At 37.2% G+C, this 23,354-nt stretch overlaps 1 protein-coding gene across 2 annotated transcripts; it reads left to right on the top strand.

The window, feature by feature from the left end:
- The first annotated feature begins 4,331 nt into the window (after window positions 1–4,331).
- MAT2B (methionine adenosyltransferase 2B) lies at window positions 4,332–23,049 on the top strand. Of its 2 annotated transcripts, none has more exons than XM_036752033.1 (7): window positions 4,332–4,523; window positions 11,171–11,365; window positions 14,161–14,275; window positions 14,456–14,608; window positions 15,698–15,891; window positions 20,885–20,998; window positions 22,071–23,049. In XM_036752033.1, the coding sequence occupies exons 1-7, from the start codon at window positions 4,494–4,496 to the stop codon at window positions 22,239–22,241; spliced, it is 972 nt and encodes a 323-aa protein (XP_036607928.1). In that variant the 5' UTR covers window positions 4,332–4,493; the 3' UTR covers window positions 22,242–23,049. The 2 variants fall into 2 exon arrangements, with proteins under 2 accessions (XP_036607928.1, XP_036607927.1); XM_036752032.1 differs by lacking the exon at window positions 4,332–4,523 and adding an exon at window positions 7,161–7,388.
- Window positions 23,050–23,354: the final 305 nt, after the last annotated feature.

Consider the following 23,354-nt stretch of genomic DNA (forward strand, 5'->3'; position numbering starts at 1 on the left):
CTGTATACTTCCATCAGATTAATCTTCCTTTAAAAAACAAATTATTGTTATTATGTATTCTCCCAGCAAAATCTGCTGCATTGTTATTGTACTTTTGTTAGCAGCCAAAAAGAAAAAAAAAGAGGAAAAATTATAACACTCAACTTATCTTGTGTGATTGCATTTAGATTGAAGTTCTAAATTAGAGCTTCTCATTGCAGCATTGTGAATGAAGGCTGTGTGTGAGTTTGAGGAATTTTGAAATTAGGAGACTTAGTCATTTTCACCTACTATCCCTTTTGATTCCTAGATTTGCAGCAAGTGCATCTCCAAATGAGTAATTATTTGGTAATCTAATATTCTTTCCAAAGAGGAGAATGAAGGAGAAAGTCCATTCAAAAGATTTATCCATCCAAAATTGACATATTAGAAGATATTCTTTCCAGCTATCTAGAGACTGGTGGTGGGTGCTATGGTCATCCAATTCTGTGTTCAAATTGGAATGATGACATGGCAGTTCTCATATAAAGTGCCAGAGTTTTTCCTTTTGTATGGGAAAAGTCCCATCTCTGATGTTTATTAAAGATGCTTTCTTCTTGGGGGAGAGTGGAAAGTGTAGGGGAAGGTCATCCAGAATTGATTGAGAGCTGGGAGCAAGGAATCCTCTATTATCTTCCAGATCTACGCTTTGGGATCTTTGGGTGCAGTAACTGAGAAGCATGAGAACAGAGGATTGGTTTACTTCCTCATTTCCTCAAGGTTGGCTAGTAAGATGTGAACAATTTTACCTATATTCCAGTGGCTATAGAGCCATTTTGGCGCAGATGGATACTTCTCCATGCAGTTGTAATTAAAGAAACTTCTAGGGCTAGTTTCAAGCTTGAAAGCCACAGAAGGCGAGAAGCAATTAAAACTGCTTACATGTTCTAGGTATTAGTCACTTGATATTTGCATATCTTTTCCTAGGGAGTTCTGCCCTGATTGTTTGACCAGTGCCAGAAGGATGGCCGTGGGTCTCCAATAAGAATCTGAGACCTCAGATAAAGATGCTTTTTTCCCTTGGGATTCTACATATGAATGTTAACTCAGGTTCTAAATGAAATAGAAGAATAAACTTTAATACACTAGGATTTTAATTAGGAGAGAGAGCATGGCAGGGGGAAAGAAGGCTTTATTTAGCTATGTATAAAGATATATATATGTATTTATATTTTTTTTCTAGCAAGAAATGGCAGTTCATTTGCATTTCCCTTAGGAAGGATGGCACTTGGAGTGCTTTTAAAATATATGTACATATATATATGTATATAACTTTATATATATATCTGTGGCATGGAAACTACAAATTAGACCATTTAAATTGAATTATTACAGAATGTTAATGACCTCAATTCATTCAAAATTATTTAATTTTTCTTACTCCATAACTGTTTTCCTTTTCCCTTTTTATGCATTTTGATTTAAACTTCTGTCAAATATCTTTTTATGAAAGTCATTGGAAAAGGAGGGATAACAAATATTACTAACAAAATTCATCTCTTTTGTATGTCTTGTGTTTCTCTACCATGCAACACTGCCACTATATAATGCTTAGTTATGGGTGGCCCTGGATGTATTTAACTTAGATTTATGGATAAAATAAAAATTCACAAGGATTCTATGACTTTTCCCCCCTTTTAGTTACCTGCCATCCTCAGTTTTGAGACTGTGACACTTTGTATTTTGAGTTAATACTGTATGGGTTGGTGACTTAAATGGCATTTAAATTATAATGAATTCTTTCTGAATTTAATCCAGTTCTTTGGATTAAAAATTTTGGGGAAATGTGGCAAAACTTGTCATGAATAAATGTTTGACATTTTGATTTAAAAACAAAAATAAAAACAGTCCTAAGTATAGTGGTAGTCTCATGAGAAAAATGTTAATATAAATGTTAGACATTCAAAGCTCTTCACAAATATGAAATCAACAGTTAATTGGGAAGTAGTTTGCAAATAAAAGTACCATTTTGGAAATTGGGGAATTGAGAGTATTAAAAAAATTAGAGAATCCTTTCTTATTGAACATATTTATATTGCTGAATGAGCACTTACTCTTAAAAGAATATTTTAATTCTAGCAGTGTGAATATCAAGAAATATTACATGTCATCCTCAATATTCTTTTATCATTTCTTCTTAAACTGGGAGTAAAGATATATCCAATGAGTTTCAGCCTGGTATAGTAGAAAGATAAGTAGAAAGGAAACATGTTCAGATTTGATTCTGACACTAAGATGTGTGATCCTGTATATTTAATTCATTTAACCTCTGCCTGTTTTCCCATCTGTAAACTAGGGATGATATTTGCATTGCCTCCCAGACTGGTGAGGTTAGTAAGCCAGTACATACTAGGTAAATATGAGCTATTGAACTCTATAGTCTTTGTCTCCAAAAAGCATACTTGGAAAAAGATTTCTGCTACTAGTTCCACTTGGAATGATCTCACTGGAGATTTTTTTCTTAATTAGATTTTTTTTAAAACTGTTACTTCAGAACAAATTTAGTTACTGCTTTGGAACTTTACCAGTGTAGAAGTGGCCTAAGACAGAAGGGATGCATTGCTATATATGTTATCCCACTTATATGGCTCCCCCTCTGGAGGTGCCCATCACAATCCATTTGTGCTTTCTCATCTTGCACAATTTTCGCCCATGGCCTTCTATCATTTCTTCCCAGGGGCCCAAGCCAATTTCCTGAGGAGTTCCTTATACATTGATGTCAATGAAGCATCCTGGCTTTTTTTTTTAATCTTTTTTGTTTTTTACTATGTCACCAGCTCATTGCCTTTTCTAATTATATATCTGATATACTTTATATTACTCCATGCATGAAATTATTTATAAGGTGCTGCAATTGATGCCAATTGTTTGAGAGACCTACACTTTTGATTCCATAGTATTATGGTTAATCCAAGATTCACTGCCATATAACATCATCAGAAGAGCATTGGTATTTAAAAGGAAAAACAAAACAAAACAATGGGTTTTTGTTTCCGGGAGATGTTTAGAGTCATTGAAAACGCTGTGAATTTTCCAAATGCAATCTAGCCTGCTCTCATTCATTTCTCTGGGGTTGATGGGTCTTGTGTTTTGTTTTTAAGCCAATATTGTCATTTCTAGCTAGTTCAGAAAAAGCAACTGAACAGGAATAGCTTTCTAAACATGTAGGAAGTATTTCTGAAAAGCTGAGATGTGTAATAGTATTTAAGTATGTGTAATAGTATTTAAGTTGAGTTATGAGGGAGGTATACAAGGCAAATGGCTTTGCCCTGGTCATAGAATGAAATGGAATGGAATCTACAACTAATGTCGTGTTAGAATGTGATTTTTTAAACTCTTGGAATTAAATGATCCTATTTGTGAAAGAAGTAGTATCCCTTCCCTATATCTTAGCATTTATAGAAATAAACATTCCAGGATTTTGGTTAGAATGATAGCTCTAAAACTTAGACACAGGGGTCCTTTATGCTTTTTTGTGTCTCAGACCCTTTTGGCAGTCTGATGAAGCCTGTCAGTCCCTCCTCAGAACACACACGCACACACACATGCTACAAAACTGGGAATCTTATAAGGATATGTGTGTGTGTGTGTACATATGAATTCATACTAATGAGTAATAGTAAAAAGGAGAGACGTGTGTATACATATATGTGTGTGTCTTTACTTTTACTCATAAGTACAAATTCAAGATTTAGAACACAATGCTTACCCAGACTTAAAAATAACTTTTGTTTTCCCAAACACTTAAGAGGTCAGGAAATGGTCAGTTCTATTTCACTGTGTCCTTGCCACTGAAGGAGAATAAATAGATTCAAATGGTCTGAGTTGGGACTTCAGAGCCCAACTAGAAACATGAATTTCCTCTACAACATGCCTGAAAAATGTTACAGCTTTTGTTTGAATGCCTTTTGTGGGAGGTGAGGAGGGTGGGCAACCACTACCTTCTTAGCCAATTCGTTCTAGTAGCTTAAACTTTCAGAAAGTTTTCCTTATAAAATAACAAAATTTGCCACTTTGCAACTTTTACCCATTGCTCCAATTACCCTCCAGACCAAGATTAAGGAGGCTAATCAATTGCATGATTGGCTGTTCCTTAACTGCCTGCTTGGTATTTCTTACAAAAGAACAATTGATACTAGTTACAGTTACTAGGAAGCTTTTACCTTAAATCACTTAAACATACATAATGGCTCTGCTATTGCACTTTGATTTAAGTCGAAATTAAGCCTGTAACTTCTCATTGGGCATTTTCAAGGCTGCCAGAAGGAATCAGCTGCCAGCTTACTAGAATGTGGAAAACGGCACGTGACCCAGAGACTGGAATCAAAATGCTAATTGAAAAAAGGTCAAGTGAAAAAGCCTCCCTCTTCCAGTGCATGTGTTGTTTCCTGGCTGAAGTAGACAAAGAAACGGCTAGCCCTGGACTTTGCCTGGGGGGTTAGGATAATCTAAATCTATTTCCTGAAATAAGAATCATGCCTGAAATGCTGGTGGAAATGGAACAGGTAAGGGTTGGACATTCAAGAATTAAAATGCCTTAGTTTTGGAATTTGAGGTGTTATTGCTTTAAAACTGAATTTCAACGAAGAATTAGAACTACTATGTAACCTACAAAGTTAGCTTGAATGTACCATTTAGATGCGAAAGTTTGTTTAACATTGAAAATGGGGGTGGGGAGAAGGCTTTGATTCAGGGTATCACAGCATTCAGTTAAAATACAGTTTGAGAAGCTGACATGAACACAATGCCAAATATGGTAAGATTTTCATTTGCTAGCACTTAAAATGTTTCCCTCACCACCTTGTCCTAGGTGACTTAGGTTTTTCATCTTTGGTCCCCTGCTCCTATTTTTCTTTTTTTTTTTGTTTGTTTTGCTATAGGAAAAGATTTTGTCAACATTGTATGTGTGTATTCCCCACTGTACTTAATTTAAATTTACATACTCAGTTGTGACATACACTTTACCTACTTATTAGATTTACATTTATCCTCCTAGTGTCACCAAAGATGTGTTTTCTGCTCATAACAGAGTAGGAATAAAAGCCAAGCCACTGTGACAGGTAGTCAAATACTGATGCCCAAATATAAATCAGGTGAGTTACTATTATCGTGTTAGGATTCTTCCCCCCCCCCTTATGTAAGATGGGGAAATTGCCATAATACATCTCAGTCCCTCCACTGAACAGCATAGACTTTTTTTTTGTTGTTTTCTTAAATAGTTGTGAGTTGTTTTAACTATAAACAAAACCACTTAAGAATGGTATTCAGGGTTTTTTTTTTTCCTGATTAACTTAATATCTGTAGATTGTGTGTGTAATTTAAGGGCACTTAGTGTGGTCTGAAACATCAACATACTCAAATTTACACCAGAAGATCTACAATTGTTTTGGTTGGTGGTAGGTACCAAACTCTGTCCCTAATAAACAAGGGATAAATGTCACTTTTGAATGCATTGAGAGTTTGAGGGGTGAAGGAAGAAGTGTTGGGGAAGAATGAAAAAGTACCTGGACTCAGAAAAAAAGAAAATCTTTTTAAAGCATTCTTTTTAATCAAGTTGATTCATATGATGACAAATGATTAGGAAACCACAGTCTTTTCTCTCTTCTGTTTTCTGCTGTTCTCAAGAACATGGTTTCTTCCTACAGTTAAGATAATGTTATCTACTGTACCTGGAAGAACATTAGATGCTGCTACAAGTCCACCCTATGATACACTTTTCCTGTCACAGGGAGTATACAATGACCTAATCCCACCAGTAATAGAGATGGCTGTCAGGACTGACTTAATATAGAATGGCAAGACAGTAAACAAGGTAATTCCCTGATTTGATTTGAGAGAATAAAGGCCTAGTTATTCGAGGATTGTTGTGTAGAAAAGGGGCAGTGACCCTGAAGAGGTTTGGTGTTGAGGGGTGCTCGACACCCCAAAGTACCAACATGCCGGGTCCTGCCGAAAGAATTCGACTCAAGCCTTCTCAGGCAGGGGAAAAGACAAGATTTATTAAGGGTTTGCTGTAATGGGTTGTCTTAAGAAATCCCACCCTTTGTGACGCCTGTTTCCACAAGCCGGCCAGATTCAATCTACTGAGCCAGATTGAATCTGAGCACCTTCATTGGATGCAAGATGGAGATTATATACACAAAGATTGTGGGAGGGATTGAAGGGTGTTCTGGGGTGACTAGAGGAGGGGTTTAGGGAGGGACTTGAGTCTAAGGAGGAGCTTGATGGGACTGAGATGACAGTCTCACTCCAGTCAGACTCCAGGACGGGAAATAGCTGAAGGCTACATGGAAACATACCTTAGATAGAGGGCTGGGGTAACAGAGCTAGGGTATAGATATTTTGATCAGGATTAAGTGAGGGAAACAGCTGGTCAATGGAGGGCTAGGCTAGGCAGAGACTTGGGCCCAATGATAATGCAAGGCCCATGGCCTTAGGGGAAGGCTAGATCCAGTTGGAACTCAAGGAGAGTTCAAGGGGGCTCCCAGAGACTGTGCCCTCATCCACCCTATGTGCTAAAGGATCATTATAGTGTGAATGACGACGTCCCACATACAGGATTTAGAACCGGAAAAAGACTTTAGAAAGTAGAACATCTGAGTTTTCTTGCTTGGTATTGTTGAGTGCTTGGAGTCACAGGACCTGATTTTGAATTCCATTACCATTTTCTCCTGTGACTTCAGCTAAGTCATACAAGTTCTCTGAACCTGAATCTCCTCCTTTGTAAAATGAGGCGGTTGCAGTAAGTGGCCTCCAATCACTGCCAGCTCTAAATCTCTGATCTCAGTTGGAAGTGATGTGTCCAATATCACACAGCTGGGAAGTGGCAGTGAAGATTCTGAGGTTTTTTGAATCTATTGTTCCTTAAGTCACTTTTCTCTAGTTGTAGTGCTAAATCTCTATCCTTTTGGGGGTAACACAGGCCAGAACCTCCTAAATCTTACCGTCCTTAATCGGTTGCAAAAGTAGATAAATCCTCGTCCAGTTCCTGTAACAGTCTAGAGTTGTTTAGAAACTAGGCCCTCTAATACGTTTGTCTCTTTAAGAAACTCCGAGAGAGAGCGTGAGCATAGCCAATGAGCACTTCTGACTACAGAGGAAGTTGACCAATCAGCGACCCCTACCGGGAGGGAGGTGTGGCCAATCAGCGTGGGTGTTTGTGGCGGCGGAAGCCGGAAAGAACCTCGCCAAGGGGCTGGGCCTGAACCTGAACCTTGTCCGAGGCGTTCCTGACGCTAGTGGCTGCGGGGCCGAAAGCGGGTCTTGGGCTCAGGTTGGAGGCAGGCGGCGCCGCCACGGCTGCTGGGATGGTGGGGCGGGAGAAGGAGCTGACCATTCACTTTGTCCCTGGGAGCTGCCGGCTGGTGGAGGTGAGCGGGGTCGGCCCTCTCCTACCGCCTGCCCCCTTCTCCCCTCAGGGAGCCGAGCTGCCTGCGTATTTCCCCACTCGGGAGCTTCCGTGCCCCGGGGGGCCGAGGCGGAGGAGGCTCTGGTGGGGGGGGGGGGAGGTAGAGGGGGGGGAGGGAGTGGCGCAAGCCTGGGAAGCGCCTGACTCTTGTTTCCCGAAGGCGCTCTCCGTCTTAGAGGCCTCCTCTTCGCTCTCCTGGTCCCAGGAAGAGAGTTTGTGTTTCCTGTTGGAGGCTCCAGCCTTGCCCCCGCTGTGATTTCACTTCCTTTATCTTTTCTTTCCTGATTTTCCTGAAACTCCGCGGTGTTTATCTCAGAAAAAGCACCTTTCTGGCCTTCAGAAGGAGATGGGGCGGGGCTTGTCAGGCCTGGGTTCTTTCTGGTTAGGGATCTTATGTCCCCAGGCCCAGCGGGAGGTGGGTGTTCTCTCTTAGAGCACCGTCCAGATCTGCTATTCCTAAAGTTTGTGGTGCTCAAAGACCTCCATTTGTGGGTTTGGGGCTGAGGAGCTCAGTTTCTACTTTGTCTGATCTAGAGATACAGAACTAGTGTTCTGACCCCGATTCCTTCTCACCTCACTCCCTCCCCTCATAGATAATGAGTCCTTCATAAGTACTTCTGGAATCGAATTCTTTATATATGTGCACGCATATGCACGCACGTCACACACCTACGTGCATGCACATATATGCACATATGTATGTGTACGAACATACACGTGCATTTTGTGTTTATATATATATGTGTGTATACATATGAGTTTTTTTCTATGGGGATCTTTTCATGAGCGACCCATAAATTTCTAAAAATGGGTGAATAGTGGTTTTTATGGTAGTTGTAGTGTTATGCTCATGCTAAGGGAGCAGTACATAGTTATTGATTTAAAATAAGCTTTTGTATAACGAATTGTGAATACTTATTATTAATGATGTAGTCTTAGAAACAGTAGGGTGTTGTAGACAGAGAGCTAGTCATGAAGATCTGGGTTCCAGTCCTGGTGTTGACATACACTGACTCTGACTGGGCAAATAATTTAGCTTTTTAAGTCTCCTAAGAGTAGAAGTTACAGACTGATCTGAGTGTTCTCTTATGCTAATGAAATTACAGCTACAGACAAACAAGAAAAAGATGTTGCCCCCTTATGCTAAATAATATGAAGCAGAAAAAATATGTGAAGATTCAATACTTCACTCACATCATCTAGCTCTGTGACTTTGGGCAAGTCATTTAACCTCACGCAGCCTTAGTTCTCTGATAAGTGAAATGTATGCAACGAAATCTGCCTTCCTAAGGCTTAAGTGAGATAATAAATCTAAAACATGTTATACATGAATTTGTGATCTAAGGTGAAGATTGGAGCCCCTAGATGCTTTCCTGTCCCGTCTAATTTTCTTTCAAATTTAAAAATCCACAAAATTTTTTTAAAACATGGTTATCGTATTTACTTTTGCCATATTAAAATAGAAAAAAATCAATTACTTTAGAAATGTTCAATTTTTCTGATAAAAATAAATTCAAAATTGAAAGTAGGGACTAATGCACAACTGCAGATTTGCTAAATCCTTCATAATGTTGTTTATTTTAAGTGTTCTGAGTTACTTCCCAAATTAATATTTAAGGGACATGGCTCTGTGTTACTTTAAACTTAGAAGGCTTTTATTTTTCAAGGATAAAACATATCTATATGTTTGTACATATATGTGTACACACATATACACTCAAATTCCTTCACTAAAATGCTGGAGACCCTCTGTGAGTATTTTGCGTGTAAGCCAAAAGAAATATTTCCTCTTGTGGATACGTATCTTAAGTTTGCAGCATTTATCCTACTATACTTTTGGTGGTTCTGTGTAGTAGTTGGCATTTGTATATTTACATTCAGAACAATTTATAGAATGATTATGTAAAATATTTTTCAATGAAATATTTTTAAGACTAGCAACAAACTGGATTTTTATGTGGAAAGTCAGACTTAGAAGATATGTTTCTATTTTCCTAAAACAAAATCTAATCACAAAATTGTAGTTCACAAACTTGGAATGTAATAAGTAAAATTCTTGAACAGCAAATTTTAGTGCACTTTAAAAATTTTCTCTGAATTTTATTTCATTTTAACTGTCAGCTTGAGAAGAAATGATTTATTCAACTTATGAAAGTGCATATTTATAGATAAATATATTAGCTTTAGGCAGCTCTGAAGTTGTGATCAAAATTTTGATTTGTAAAATGAGAAGTCATAAACTTTCCTGAAGGTCATGACAATGTTGAGTATCAAGTGGTAACAAACATAATTTTATTTGTCTTGCTAGACTGAAATAGGTTGTTACACTTAAAACAGTATTTATTTTTTATCCAAATCCGGTTCATCAAGATTTCATATATATATATATATATATATGAATTATAATTTTTTATTGAAGAAGAAGCAAAGACAAAAGTTTTGGCTTCACAAGTCACTTAGTAGAAGCCTGGAAAAGAGATTTGGAATTAGAATAAGGACTGTACTGTTTCTCTCTCATTCCATCACATGTATTCAATAAACATTTGTTACATGATGCTAGGAGGGAGATATGAAAATAAATTCCTGCACTCAAGTTTTATTCCTAGTCCTTTGCCCAATTCTGGTGAGGGCCCTGGAAATTCCATAACATTCATAGGATCACAGAAATTTAATTGTAAGGCCCTTTAGAGAGTATCTAGTCAAACTTCCTCATTTTATGAATGAAAAAAATTGACATAAATTTTGACTTGAATACACTCAGTAATACTGAGACCTAGGTCTCTTGACTCCCATTTCCCTGCTCTTTGTGTATCCAGTCCTCCTTTTATAAAGCCAGAAAAAAATGAAAATCTTGACACTCTTGAATGTGTGTTACCAAATTTGGGGTGGCTCTGTTTTGTTTTTGTTTGTTTTGTTTCTGTTTTCTTTTAACCAGAGCTAAAAGTACTTCTAAATTTAAGATTTTGAAGAATTTATTAAAGTAAAACTTATTGATAGATATATTACAATTCATATAATCTTTAATAGATTAATAGTATTAGTTATTATGGTTAAATTTAATTTTGGCATTTATCTGCATTCTATAAGGGCTAGGATGTACTTGTCTCTCTTTGGCTGAGCAGCTATGGAGAATGGTGTTGTGGAATAAATATAAGAATATTCCCATCTGGTCCTGAAGTATTATGGTGGTAAAAAAAAAAAATTGGTCAAGGGAAATTTAAGAATAAAAATAGGTCATAAGAAACAATCCAGGAGCAAAAATATCAAACCCCATAAACATTTTAATCAAATAAAAGTCCAACTATGTGATCAGACCACAAAATAAATAAGCCTAAATCTAAGTATCGTTCTTTTTGGTAAATAACTGAAAAGTGTGTTAACTAAAATTGATATGTGTGAGCTGCCTCATTCAGATTCATTATCAAGTGAATATGAATAAGATTATCCAGTATTAACTTGATTTGTCAAATCTTTGAGTTAAAACTAAGAGGTATGCAATTTAAATTGCTTTTGTAGTGTCTTTTGGAGGGGGTGCATTAGACTTTTTGAAGTCTTTTTAATCTAATGACATTAGTCATAAGTTTCACTAGTCTTTGTTTCTTCTATAAATTACTCATTACCATATAGGTCTGAAACATATCAAATTGCTTGGTCCTTGAGTTGTTCAGTAAATTCGATTTGCTATCAGGGCTATTTCCCACAAAGCGATATTCAAATAAATCAGGTTTTGCTTTTATATTTTAGGAGGATGTTAATGTCCCTAGTAGGCGTGCTTTGATTACTGGTGCCACTGGCCTACTTGGCAGAGCTGTATACAAAGAGTTTGAGCAGAACAACTGGCATGCAGTTGGCTGTGGATACCGTAGAGCTCGACCTAGATTTGAACAAGTTAATCTTTTGGATACTCATGCAGTTCATGATATCATTCAGGATTTCCAGGTATGGTATAGTGGTTTTTTTTTTTCTTTAAAGGACTTAAGGACCTCTGGTGTTAGAAATTTCCCAAAATATAGGGAAACTACTTGTTGTCAAGGAGTTGGCTAAAGAAACCAGGGTATTAAGAAGTCATGACAAAGACAAGATCTTAGTGTAAGAAGTTACCATTTAAGAAGAGTATAAGGCAGAAGGACAAACATTGAAAAATGAGTGTGTCTACCTAAGGAACAAAGAAGACAAGAGATCAGTCAGTATTGTCACTTAGCATGGGGTGTATCACTAGTGGTATTTGGAATTTTTAGGGAATGCACACTTTGAGGAGGGATTTGAAGGTTCCTTCCATCTATTAATTTGTGTATTAACAAATGGATAAAAAGTGTTTGATTCACCAATGTATTAAATCATCTAATCTTTTTGATTCTGTGCAATTCATGTCTTTCCATAATTACTTTATGAAGGATCTGCCCAGTATGCTGGAGACCTACTTTTGTTCTTTCAGTGTTGTGTGGATATCCTGGTAGCACTTCATCTGTTACCATGCTTTCATGGCATGGCCAGATTACCTCCTTCTCTACTCGTGTATGTGCTTTATGTTACTGTTTCAACAATCCAGCTAGCAGCTGCTGTGGGGGTGTAAAGCCAACAACAACCAGCTCACAGAATGCTGCAAGCCCAGGTTCTTTTGATCTGCTTTACTAAGGAAAGCAGTGTTAAGGGGTTAACAGTCTCAGTTTTATCCAGCATACAAATATCATTCACTTAGTTCAGGGGAAAAAACCAGCACCCTGAACTTCAGAGCAAATACAAACAAATTGCAAACATCAATGGACCAAATACAATTCATAGTTATCAAGAAAATCATCAACATCTGAGTTCAGCCGGAAGGCCCTTACAGTGGCTTCCCTGAGTCCCGCACCTCCAGGAGTGAGAGCCTTAAGCAAATAACTCTGTTCTCTCTTTTTATACAGTTTCAGACGTCATCAATCATCATCTGAGCTACCAGAACTTAGGCTCTTACTATTGGCTCTGGAGTTAGCACCTCCCTTCATTGGCCCCACCTGGAGCCCCACCTTAGTTACCAGTTCACACCCACATAGGCTTAGCACCTGATAGATGGGGTTTGGGGCCTGGGGTTTAGTACCTAGTAAGGCTCAATCAAAGACACCCAGCTTAATTGATATTACAGTTATTTTGTTAGTACTTTTGTATTCTAGTCCTCACTGATACTATACTATTGCCTATACACACTGTGTTTCTATTACATCTACTCTAATACAATCTTAGGTTTATGGATTACAGTTTAAGAATAATAATCATTATAGAAATGCAGTCGAAGCTTTTTCTGAAAGGCCATTTTGTTATGGATACAGCACTTGCTGGATTTTTTTTTTTTTTGCAGGGGGGAAGTCAGGGCAATTGGGGTTAAGTGACTTGCCCAAAGTCACACAGCTAGTAAATGTGTCAAGTGTCTGAGGATGGATTTGAACTCAGGTACTCCTGACTCCAGGGCCGGTGCTCTACTCACTGTGCCACCTATTTGCCCTACTTGCTGAAATTCTGATTTTTTATCATAAGGGACAGGACTAAATAATTCTGTAAGATACCAGAAGTTGTATGCATGGACACACTATGCTCACACAGATGCACGCACCCCTCCCCCCCTTACTTCTCCAGCTATCTTCCTGTTGCTTAGGGTAGCTGAAAAGACAGAAATGTGCTATGTCAATGTCTGTATACCCAAACCAGAAAACTTAGTTTCACTTGAGTTAAGAATGGAGTGGGGGGGAATGTACACTATATGCAACATCATGTGTCCTAAAAAGTGGTAATAATACATATTGTCAAGGAAGGGTTTTTTGTTTGTTTTTTTTAAGAACGCAGTGGTATATTTTCTATGTGAGAGGGTCTTATTCTTGTTCTGTAAGCAATTCTGATCACATAAAGACATAGAAATCTGTGAAGCTAGTTAACTCCATTGGCATTGGTAACAAAAGGTCCTATGTTCTCCTTAACTAATTTCCCTCCCTCTTCATCCTCTTCTCCAGTTTTTGGGACACTGCTGTCTGCTCTCTCCATGCCAAACCAGACAGCTATGCTAGGCTTCACCATAACTGCTGGCCGTGGTGCTGAAAGCATCTACATACAACAACTTGCCTAAAAGGTTTCTTCATAAAAATAATTTTTGGAAATATTTGAATTTATAAGTATGTGCAGGAAATTTGGTGTTTCTCCCCATTTTTCCTGAGTTATGCATTATGGCATAGTAAACAGATATCTAAAATAACCTCAGATCAAGTCCCTCCTCACAGAAATTGATTATGTGACCCTGGACGAGTCACTTAGGATCTTAGTTCTCAAGATAACTCACTAAGTTTGTAACTTGCAGAGCAGGTGCTGACTTGCATTAGTAGAGGAGGTGTCCTCGTTTGGGAGTTCCCTATATTAGTGATATCACAGGTTTAATTCCTGTTCCTGTGTATTATTATCTTACTCAAATGAAATTAAGCTTTCTGGTTTAGAATTATAGGTACTGATATTGCAGCGGATGTGGCTAGTTGGTATTATCTTCATGTGTCTTCATTACTATTGAGCCACTTGCTCTTTTCTGAGAAGTTGTTAAACAGTTTCCTTAATTCCATTCACTTGAGGAAGGAATAATAGTATCACTAACTTATTAATTCAGTAGTGATAAAGAAGGTTTTGCTTTAATGAACATTTGCTCTATATTTACTATAGGGAAGATGTAATTATTTTGCATTTTTGTTGTTGTTGAAAATGCATGAATGCTTAACTTGCAGCCTCATGTCATAGTACATTGTGCAGCAGAAAGAAGGCCAGATGTTGTAGAGAGTCAACCGGATGCTGCTTCTCAGCTTAATGTGGATGCTTCAGGGAATTTAGCAAAGGAAGCAGGTAATTTGATATTACAGAACCTTTATAAAATATTAATTGCTGAGATTGAATATTTTTAAAATATACTTAAGGAACTTGTCTTTATATTACTTTACTAAAAAAAAATTTTCTCTTATAATTTGGTAAAGGACTTTTATCTCTGTAGTCAATTAATAGTTGTGTTGTTTTTTTTTACCCTAGCGGGAATTGGAGCATTTCTGATCTACATTAGCTCGGATTATGTGTTCGATGGAACAAATCCACCTTATACTGAAGAGGACACTCCAAATCCCCTAAATTTGTATGGTAAAACCAAACTAGAAGGAGAAAGGGCGGTCTTGGAAAACAATGTTGGTAAGAAAGAGCATTATTAGTCATCTAATAGTAGTAGGAAGCATTCTCAGATTTTATATGGTTAATTTTTTTAATTTGATATTTTATTTTTTTCCCAATTACATGTAAAAACAATTTTTAACCTTTTTGTACAGTTTTGCATTCCAAAGTCTCTTCCACCCTCCCTTCCCTTTTTCCTCACTGAGGAGACAAGCAATTTGATAAAGGTTATATATATGCAGGTCTGTAAAATATACTTATGTAGTTTGTTTTTTAATGAATAATCAACTTTATGAATAATCTATGCAAAAAAGACTACACAGCTATTAAAAATTTCAAATATTCAGAAATAGATAGATTTATGTGATATAATCTCAGAATAATAATCATAGAAATGCAGCTGAAGCTGTTTCTGAAAGGCCATTTTGTTATAATAATATTCAGAGTAAATAAATTTCAGAAATAAGTAAAATTCAGAAATAAAACTTGAGAAGGTCCAGACGTCTTAGCTTTCATGATTTGTTCCTATAATTCTTTTCTTATAAATCTTGTATGCTGCAGCCATGCTGGACTCCTACTACTGGAACCTGCCCCGAGCTTTCTTGCCCCTCATCTCTGCCTGTCTAATTCTTAATGATCCTTCAATGCCTAGTCCAAATGTCTTTACCTCCATGAAACCTTCAACACCTATCAAACCTAGCCACTTTTATTGTACTTTTCCATTCTTTCTTGCATTAGAGATATTTATGTCTTATCCATTAGGCTATAAGGCTTATTAGGGACTTGGACTTTGTCTTATGTAGTTTTGTATCTCTTCACTTGATGTTGTGGGATACATTTTACGCTGGAGGAACACAGTATTTGTCGTGAAAAAATACACTGAAAATAAATACTTAAAAAAAATTAGAATGGTTTACTGATCAGCAATTTTGGAAGGCAGTTTTAGAACCTTCAGAATATCCCTATAAGCATTAGAAGAGGTAGAAAAAAACTTCAGAATAATACTTATTTAAGTTTGTTTTCGTAGATGGGAGGATGTTACAATTTTGCAACTACCATGTTACACAGAAACAAAAAACAAGTCTAGTTTGAAACATTGTTTCCTCAAAGGTGCGGCAGTCCTGCGAATCCCTGTTCTGTATGGAGAAGTTGAAAAACTGGAAGAAAGTGCTGTCACTGTTATGTTCGATAAAGTCCAGTTCAGCAACAAATCTGCTAACATGGACCACTGGCAGCAGAGGTTTCCCACAAATGTTAAGGATGTTGCCAGTGTTTGCCGGCAGCTGGCAGAGAAGAGGATGCTGGTGAGACTTGAGAAAGGGGACTGCTTGGGGCTGTTCAGTCAGTCTACTTGTGACAGTGTAGTGTATTGTTGTACATACCTGGGATTCAGATATTAAGGAATTTAAGTGGATTAGCTTCTTTTAGAACTAGAAAAATTGTGGATACAGTTTCCTTTACAGGTTATACATTTATTGCACACAGATACTTTATTAGCTTAGGCATTTGAATTTTATATTTCTTTTCATAATGCTTCTCTGCCTATAAGCTGTAAGACCCATTCTTTGTGTTTTTCTTATTGTGGAGATAAAAATTAACATTAATACAACTGATAGTTGCCTTTCTATGGATAACAACAGTTAAGTTGTTAGTCCTAAAACTTAATTTGGTACTGGACAGTTATGGTTCAGTGAGAAGCAGCATGGAGGTAATGACTTGGACACTTGACTTGGAGTCAGGAAGATCTGGGTTTCAGATCTTGCCTCATATATTTCCTCACTCTGTGATCCTGAGCAAGTCACTTAACCTCTCTGTGCCTCAGGTTCCTCATCTGTAAAATGATGGGGTTGGAACTGATGGCTTCCAGGGTCTCTTTGAGATTTTTTTTTTTTTACAAGTGAATTCTTTTTTTTTTTTTTTAATTATTTATTTTTAGTTTACCACACACGGCTCTACATAATTTTGAGATCCAGATTTTCTCCCCTCCCTCCCCAAGACGGCATGGAATCTCATATAACTACCATGTATAACTTCGCATTGAATTAATTTATACACTAGTCAAGTTGTGGAGAAGAATTATGACCAATGGATCTCTTTGAGATTTAAATCTGTATTTTGTGCTAAATAGTGCTTTAAGATATGGACCCTAGATCTCAGGGGAATTAGTTCCTCTGTATATCAAGGAAAAGATTTAGATGCGTTCTAAAGGCTAAAGAAGCAACAGCTCAGTTTATTTTTCGAGTTGCTTTAAATCTGTTATATAATTCTAAGTCATTTGTATAAGAAATTTTTGAGGATCTGTAGTTGTTGGTGTGAGTTCTCCCTCCACTAACACAAATCACAATTCCTCTATAGCTTATAAATAAACAGGCATTTATTAAGTGCCGACTATGTGTCAGGCACTGTGATAGGCATTGTAATATAATGACAAAATCCAGACATTATCTGCTTTTTACAGCTTATATTTTGCTCTGGGAATGTGATCGGTTTTTATCATAGTCAAGTCATAGTCAAGTAAATACAGACTATATACAAATAGAGTGATTAGGGAGGGAGACAAGATGCCAAAATCTGGGGAAATCCCAAAGTACCTCTTTAAGGAGGTTGTATTTGAATTGAGCCTTGAAGGAAGCTAGGGGTTCCAGGAAGTAGAAATGAGAGAATTACATTCCAGCCATATGAATAGTGGGGAAATGAGGAGGGGGTCAAGGGGAAGGGTGGTCTGTGCAAAAGTATGGATGTGAGGGATGGACCATGGAAATAAAAAATGGACCATAGTACATGGGGAATAGAAATTACACCGATTTGACTGTAGCCTAGAGTACAAGAGGAGAATAATGTGTAACCAGCTTAGAAAGAATTGTGAAGGAGATTAGATGCCAAATACTCAGAAAAAGAAGTTTGTATTTTATCCTAGACTATTACAGAAATTTCTTGAGTAGAGGAATGACATAGTCTTTCCTGTGCTTTAGAAAAATCACTTCAGGGAGTGGAGGGAAGGACTCAAGATGACAGAGTAAAGGTGGGGACTCACTTGAGCTCTCCCAAATACCATTCCAAACAATGTTAAAATAGCACCTCAAAACAAATTTTGGAGCAGCAAAACCAACAAAAGGACAGGGTGGAACAGATTTCCAGCCTAGGACAACTTAGAAGATTGACAGGAAAGGTCTGTTTTAGTGAAGTGAGAATGGAGTGCAGTCCAGTGCAGGTCTCACCCTTGCAAACCAGCAATAGGCCTTGGAGCAACTGAATTGGCTGTAGAGGCTTCTGGAGCTCTCAACCCATAGATCGGGGGTGGGGGGAAGGGTCAGACAACTGGTCAGAAGGAGACTACTGTGGCACTGAGAACAGGACTCTGTTGCATTGTCCATACATGGTTTTGGATCACAGTTCCAGGGTGAGAAGAAGCACTACCTGAAGCAGAGACCCTGGTCAAAGTTTCAGGGTGAAAAATAGTGCTTGTGCACAAGCTCATAGACTAGAGCAGGACTTCTTAAACTTTTTCCACTGGTGACCCCTTTTCATGTTTTGGTAGTGTTGGCATTGCGTGGCATGATGGCATGTGCAGTGCAAAGTGTGCGTGCTGTGTGTTCAGAACCAAGGCTGCAATGCTGCCAGAAACACCTCAGATTCATTATGCATTTGATTTTTAATTATTTTTTGGTCATTGCACATTCAGAAACATTTTACTGTAGCCAAATTTTTTCAGACCCCATATGGGCTTGTGACCCATAGTTTAAGAAGTGTTGGACTAGCGCATAGGCCAGGAGAGCAGTGACCACACCTCTTCTTAAATCATACCACCTTGAAAGAACTGAAAACTTATAGACCCTTTTTTCCCCTCCAAGAGTTAGTTCTGAAAACAGCAGCATGAAAACTAAAGTTTGTGACAGTGCCTCCTCTACCTCAGGAGCATAGCCCCACTTTAGCATATAAGTTAAAAGTCAAGAAATAGGCTGGGAAAATGAGCAAACAGTAGAAAAAGATCCTGACTATAGAAAGTTACTATGGTGACAGGGAAGATCAAAACACAAAGTCAAAACTGCCACAGCCAAAGCCTCAAAGAAAAATGTGAATGAGCCTCAGGCCACAGAAAAGCTCAAAAAGGATTTAAAAAATAAAGTTAGAGAGAAAGAGGAAAAATTGAGAGGAGAAATGAGAGTGATGTATGAAAGTAATGAAAAAAGAGTCAACATCTTGGTAAAAGAGGCACAAAAAATACTGAAGAAAATAACACTTTAAAAAATAGAGTAGACCAAGTGGTAAAAGAGGAACAAAAATCTACTGAAGAGAAGAACTCCTTAAAAAGCAGAATTGGCCTAATGAGAAAAAATGTTTTTAAAAATTCGCTGAAGAAAAGAGCTACTTAAAAAGTAGGATTGGCCAAATGGAAAAGGAAGTACAAAGGCTCACTGAAGAAAATAATTCCTTAAAAATTATAATTGGGCAAGTGGAAGTTAATGACTCTATGAGACACCAAGAAACAAACAAAATCGAAAGACTGAAAAAATAGAAGAAAATGTAAAATATCTCATTGAAAAAACAACTGACCTGGAAAATATATGCAAGAGGGGTAATTTAAGAATTTTTGGACTACTTAAAAGTCATGATCAGAAAAGAGCCTAGATATCGCTCAGGAAATTATCAGGAAAAACTGCCTTGATATTCTAGAATCAGAGGGTAAAATAGAAATTGAAAGAATCCACTGATCACTTTCTGAAAGAGATCCCAAAATGAAAATTCTCAGGAATATTGTAGCCAAATTTCAGAGCTCCTAGGTCGAGGAAAAAATACTGCAAGCAACCAGAAAGAATTCAAACACCACAGTGCTGTAGTCAGCAAAACACATGATTTAGCAGCTTCTACATTAAAGGATCAGAAGGCTTGGAATATGATATTCTGGAAGGTAAAGGAACTAGGATTACAACCAAGAATCACTCAGCAAAACTGAGTATAATCTCTCAGGGAAAAATGGACACTTAATGAGAGGACTTCCTAGCATTCCTGATGAAAAGACCAGAACTGAATAGAAAATTTAACTTTTAAATATATGACTCAAGAGAAGCCTAAAAATGTAAACAAGAAAGAAATCATAAGGGAATCAATAAGGTTAAACTGTTTACATTCCAACATGGGACGATGATACTTGTAACTCCTAAGAACTTTATTATTATTAGGGCTAGAAGGAGTATAGCACAAGTGTGAATTATGACGGGATGAGATCCACAAAATACAAAATTAAAGGGGAAGAGGAATGCACTGGGAGAAGGGGAGGGAGAGGTAGAATGGGGTAAATTATCTCACAAAAATCACTTTGGCAGTTGAGTAGAAGATAGATTAAGCCAGGAAAGGAAGGAAGAGCAGTTAAAATAGTCTGGGCAAGAGGCAACAAGAGCTTGAACTAGGGATTGTGGGGAGAATGGGACAAGTGTTAGAGGTGTTGAAGAATTAGAATCATTAAGACTTAGCAGCTGATTGGATACAGGCAGGTGACTGAAGGAAGACTCCTACTTTGTGAATCCGGATGACTAGAAGAATGTTAGTGCCCTTCACAGAAACAGAAGTTAGGAGGAGGGAAGCGTAGGTTTAGGGAAAGAGATAGTGAGTTGTCTTAGATATCTCGAGTTTGAGATATTTATGGGATATTCAGATAAATCTGTTCCATAGTCATGTGGGAATATAGTACTAGTGCTCAGAAAAGTGATGAGGACTTGATATGCAGATATGAAAGTCATTATGTCAAAACAATTCATCATCTGTGATCAATTTCATGATGAGACTCTCTGAACTTAGACTAACCTGACCTTGAGATTACAGTTTTATAGCCCTCCACCGGATCTATATTATAAATTGAGTTCATTTTAGTTGACTGAAAGTGCCCTTGAAAGTTGAGATTATTTTCATTTTTATATTTGTATCCTCTGAGCCTACCACAGTACCTATAGGGTGGACCATAGATTTCATAAAATTTGGGATTATTTAAATTGTGTTGCAGTCCCATAAATTTTTGAAGTTAAGTCTTTTAGGATTCCTAGTTAAGTGAATGAATTCGGCAGATTACAGGGACAGTCATTTATATTGTTTTATAAAAACAGTGTTAGGAAAAAAAACCAGTAGCTCATGTTATAAGATGTTTTGTCTTCTTAATGAGTCTTGTTTGCAGAAAAGTTGTTCTGGAAATAATAGTATTGAAGAAAAAGAGAGTGAACTTTGATACCCAGATTATTTTATGTAATCCAAGTAAACATCACAAGATCTTGGTTTTTATTTTGTGTTCCTTTCCTTTGTTCCTAGGATCCTTCTATCAAAGGCACCTTCCATTGGTCTGGCAATGAACAAATGACCAAATATGAAATGGCATGTGCTATTGCAGATGCCTTTAACCTTCCTAATAGTCACTTAAGACCTGTAAGTATATATATATATAGCATACAGAAGAAAAAAATCCCTTCTTTAAAGGCCAACTCTGTGATTGCAAAGGATAATTTAACTTGGATGAATAAGCCAAGTGCAGTGTGTGTATACAAAGCTTTATTTTCTAGTGTTGGTAGAGTACATAGGGCGGCAGTGGGTTTGCAGGCAGAGGACCTGGGTTCAGATCCCAAAACTTATGCTTAGTACCTCAGTGACCTTTCTGGACCTAAGTTTCCTCACCTGTAAATTTTTTTTAAACTTTTAATCCATCAGCAAGTATTTAAGGGAACTATGCCAAGTACTGGGGATACCAAGATAAAAGAGAAACAGTCCTTGCACTTGAGGAGCTTATAATTTATCTAAGGGAGACAACATATATACATATAGATAAGTACAAAATAGAGAAGATAATTTTGGGGAGGGAAAACACTTGGGTTGTTTATAGGGAGATGGGTCTCAAAAGGGTAATATTTTGGGAAAGGAGAAGGTGAATTTCTATTCTGAGCTATTTTATGTAGTCTAAGAAAATAACACACAACTCAAAAGAACTTGGTTCTAATTTTTGTTGCCATGTTCCTAGAATCCCTCAAAGAAGTCTTCCACTCCCCTAGCAATGACTGGATATAAACTTTGGGTTGGGTTAAATGGGATTATAGGACCTCATAGATGTAGAGCTGGAAGGGACCCTTGAGATTGCCTAGTCTAAACTTCTTACAGTTGAGGCAACTGAGACCCAAGGTTGGGGGAGGGAGGGCTTGCTAAGTGCCTTGCCCATGGTAACATAACCAATAACCATCAGAGATTATCTGACCGCTTCCAGTTTTAAATTTGTGATTCTGTGCTAGCGATTTATATGTCTAGGGATGAAATTGACCATTTTTTTTCTTTATGAAGACCTTTATTTGTTCTTGTTAGAAACATCCAGGCGATAAAGATTATTATAAATATTATAAATGGCAGGACTTTCTTTTGTAGACAAGCATATGCGTTATAAAAGGAAATGATAGAAAAAGAGAAGAGCCTCTGGTTTTGCCCACTAATTTTTTTTCTTTTTTTTTCCAAAAAGATCACTGACAGCCCAGTCTTAGGAGCTCCACGTCCAAGAAATGCTCAACTCGACTGCTCCAAATTAGAGACCCTGGGCATTGGCCAACGAACACCATTTCGAGTTGGTATAAAAGAATCACTTTGGCCTTTTCTCATTGACAAGAGATGGAGACAAATGGTCTTTCATTAGTTTATAATTTTTTTTAGTACCAAAAGTAAAGTATGTGGCACTTTTTAAAGAAAAAAAGGAAATAGTTTTGTATGAGTGTTCTTCAGTTGTGACACTTATTGATCTTTCAGGTAAATGATAATGCTCTTGCACTAGTGAAACTGTTACCTAAAGGAGCTAAGTGGCAAAAGAGCCCTGATTGAAATAATAATCTTTCCTTTTATCATTTTGTTTCTACTGGCTTAACTTCTTGTTGGAAAATGGTAAATTATGATTCTTAAAATATTTTATGGCCAGGACAAAGCAGGTCCACCGCAGACTTTCTTTTGGATGCAATGCATTGTCCATGCTGTTGACTTCTGCAACTGCTGAGTTTGTGCAGCTGAGTTTAATCAGTTCCTCATCACCAAAAAAGGAAAAAAAATCATTTTTACAGTTATTGTTCTAATGTGAGTTAAACTGATGTGAAAATCATTGGCGTTCATTATTTCATTGCTTTGAGCTCAGATCAAATGTTTTAAAAAAGTAAAACCTTATTTTTGCAACTTGAGTGCAGTTTTTATGCTTAAGATATATTTTCAGAATGTTATGTATATTGAAACCTGTAGCTCAATGCTTCCTACATTTGTAGCAAAATACAGTGAGCACCCATATGAATGGGTTCCCTTGTGTGTTTTTGTAACTGTCTTTTTTCACTCCATGTCTCTAAATGATGTTTTGAATCTGTGGCTGTACTTTAACATTGTTTTAGTCTAATAATGAACCTTGTAAGCTTTTTGACTAGTCATGAACAACAATAAATCTATATTGCTGGCATGAGAGTTTTTAATTTCTTTGTGCTCAGTGATTTTTCATTCTTCTGTGGTTCCATATTCTTGAATAGGACTATGGGGTGTAGTGAAATTAGCTATGGATCTGCAGTCAGAAGAACTGGGTTTGAATACTGATTCTCTTGTTACCTGTTTAACCTTGGGTTGGTCACTTCAGGTCCCTGGCGTAAGTTTCCTCATCAACAAACGAGGATGTTGTATTAGTTTATTTCTAATGTCCATTTTACAGCAGATGTCAAGATACACATTTTGTGTTCCCTATTCCTTATATAGGTTCTACCTTCATATCAAGTTTGCCACCATG

The sequence above is a fragment of the Trichosurus vulpecula genome, chromosome 3 (assembly GCF_011100635.1).
Source record: "Trichosurus vulpecula isolate mTriVul1 chromosome 3, mTriVul1.pri, whole genome shotgun sequence".
Lineage (NCBI taxonomy): Eukaryota > Metazoa > Chordata > Mammalia > Diprotodontia > Phalangeridae > Trichosurus > Trichosurus vulpecula.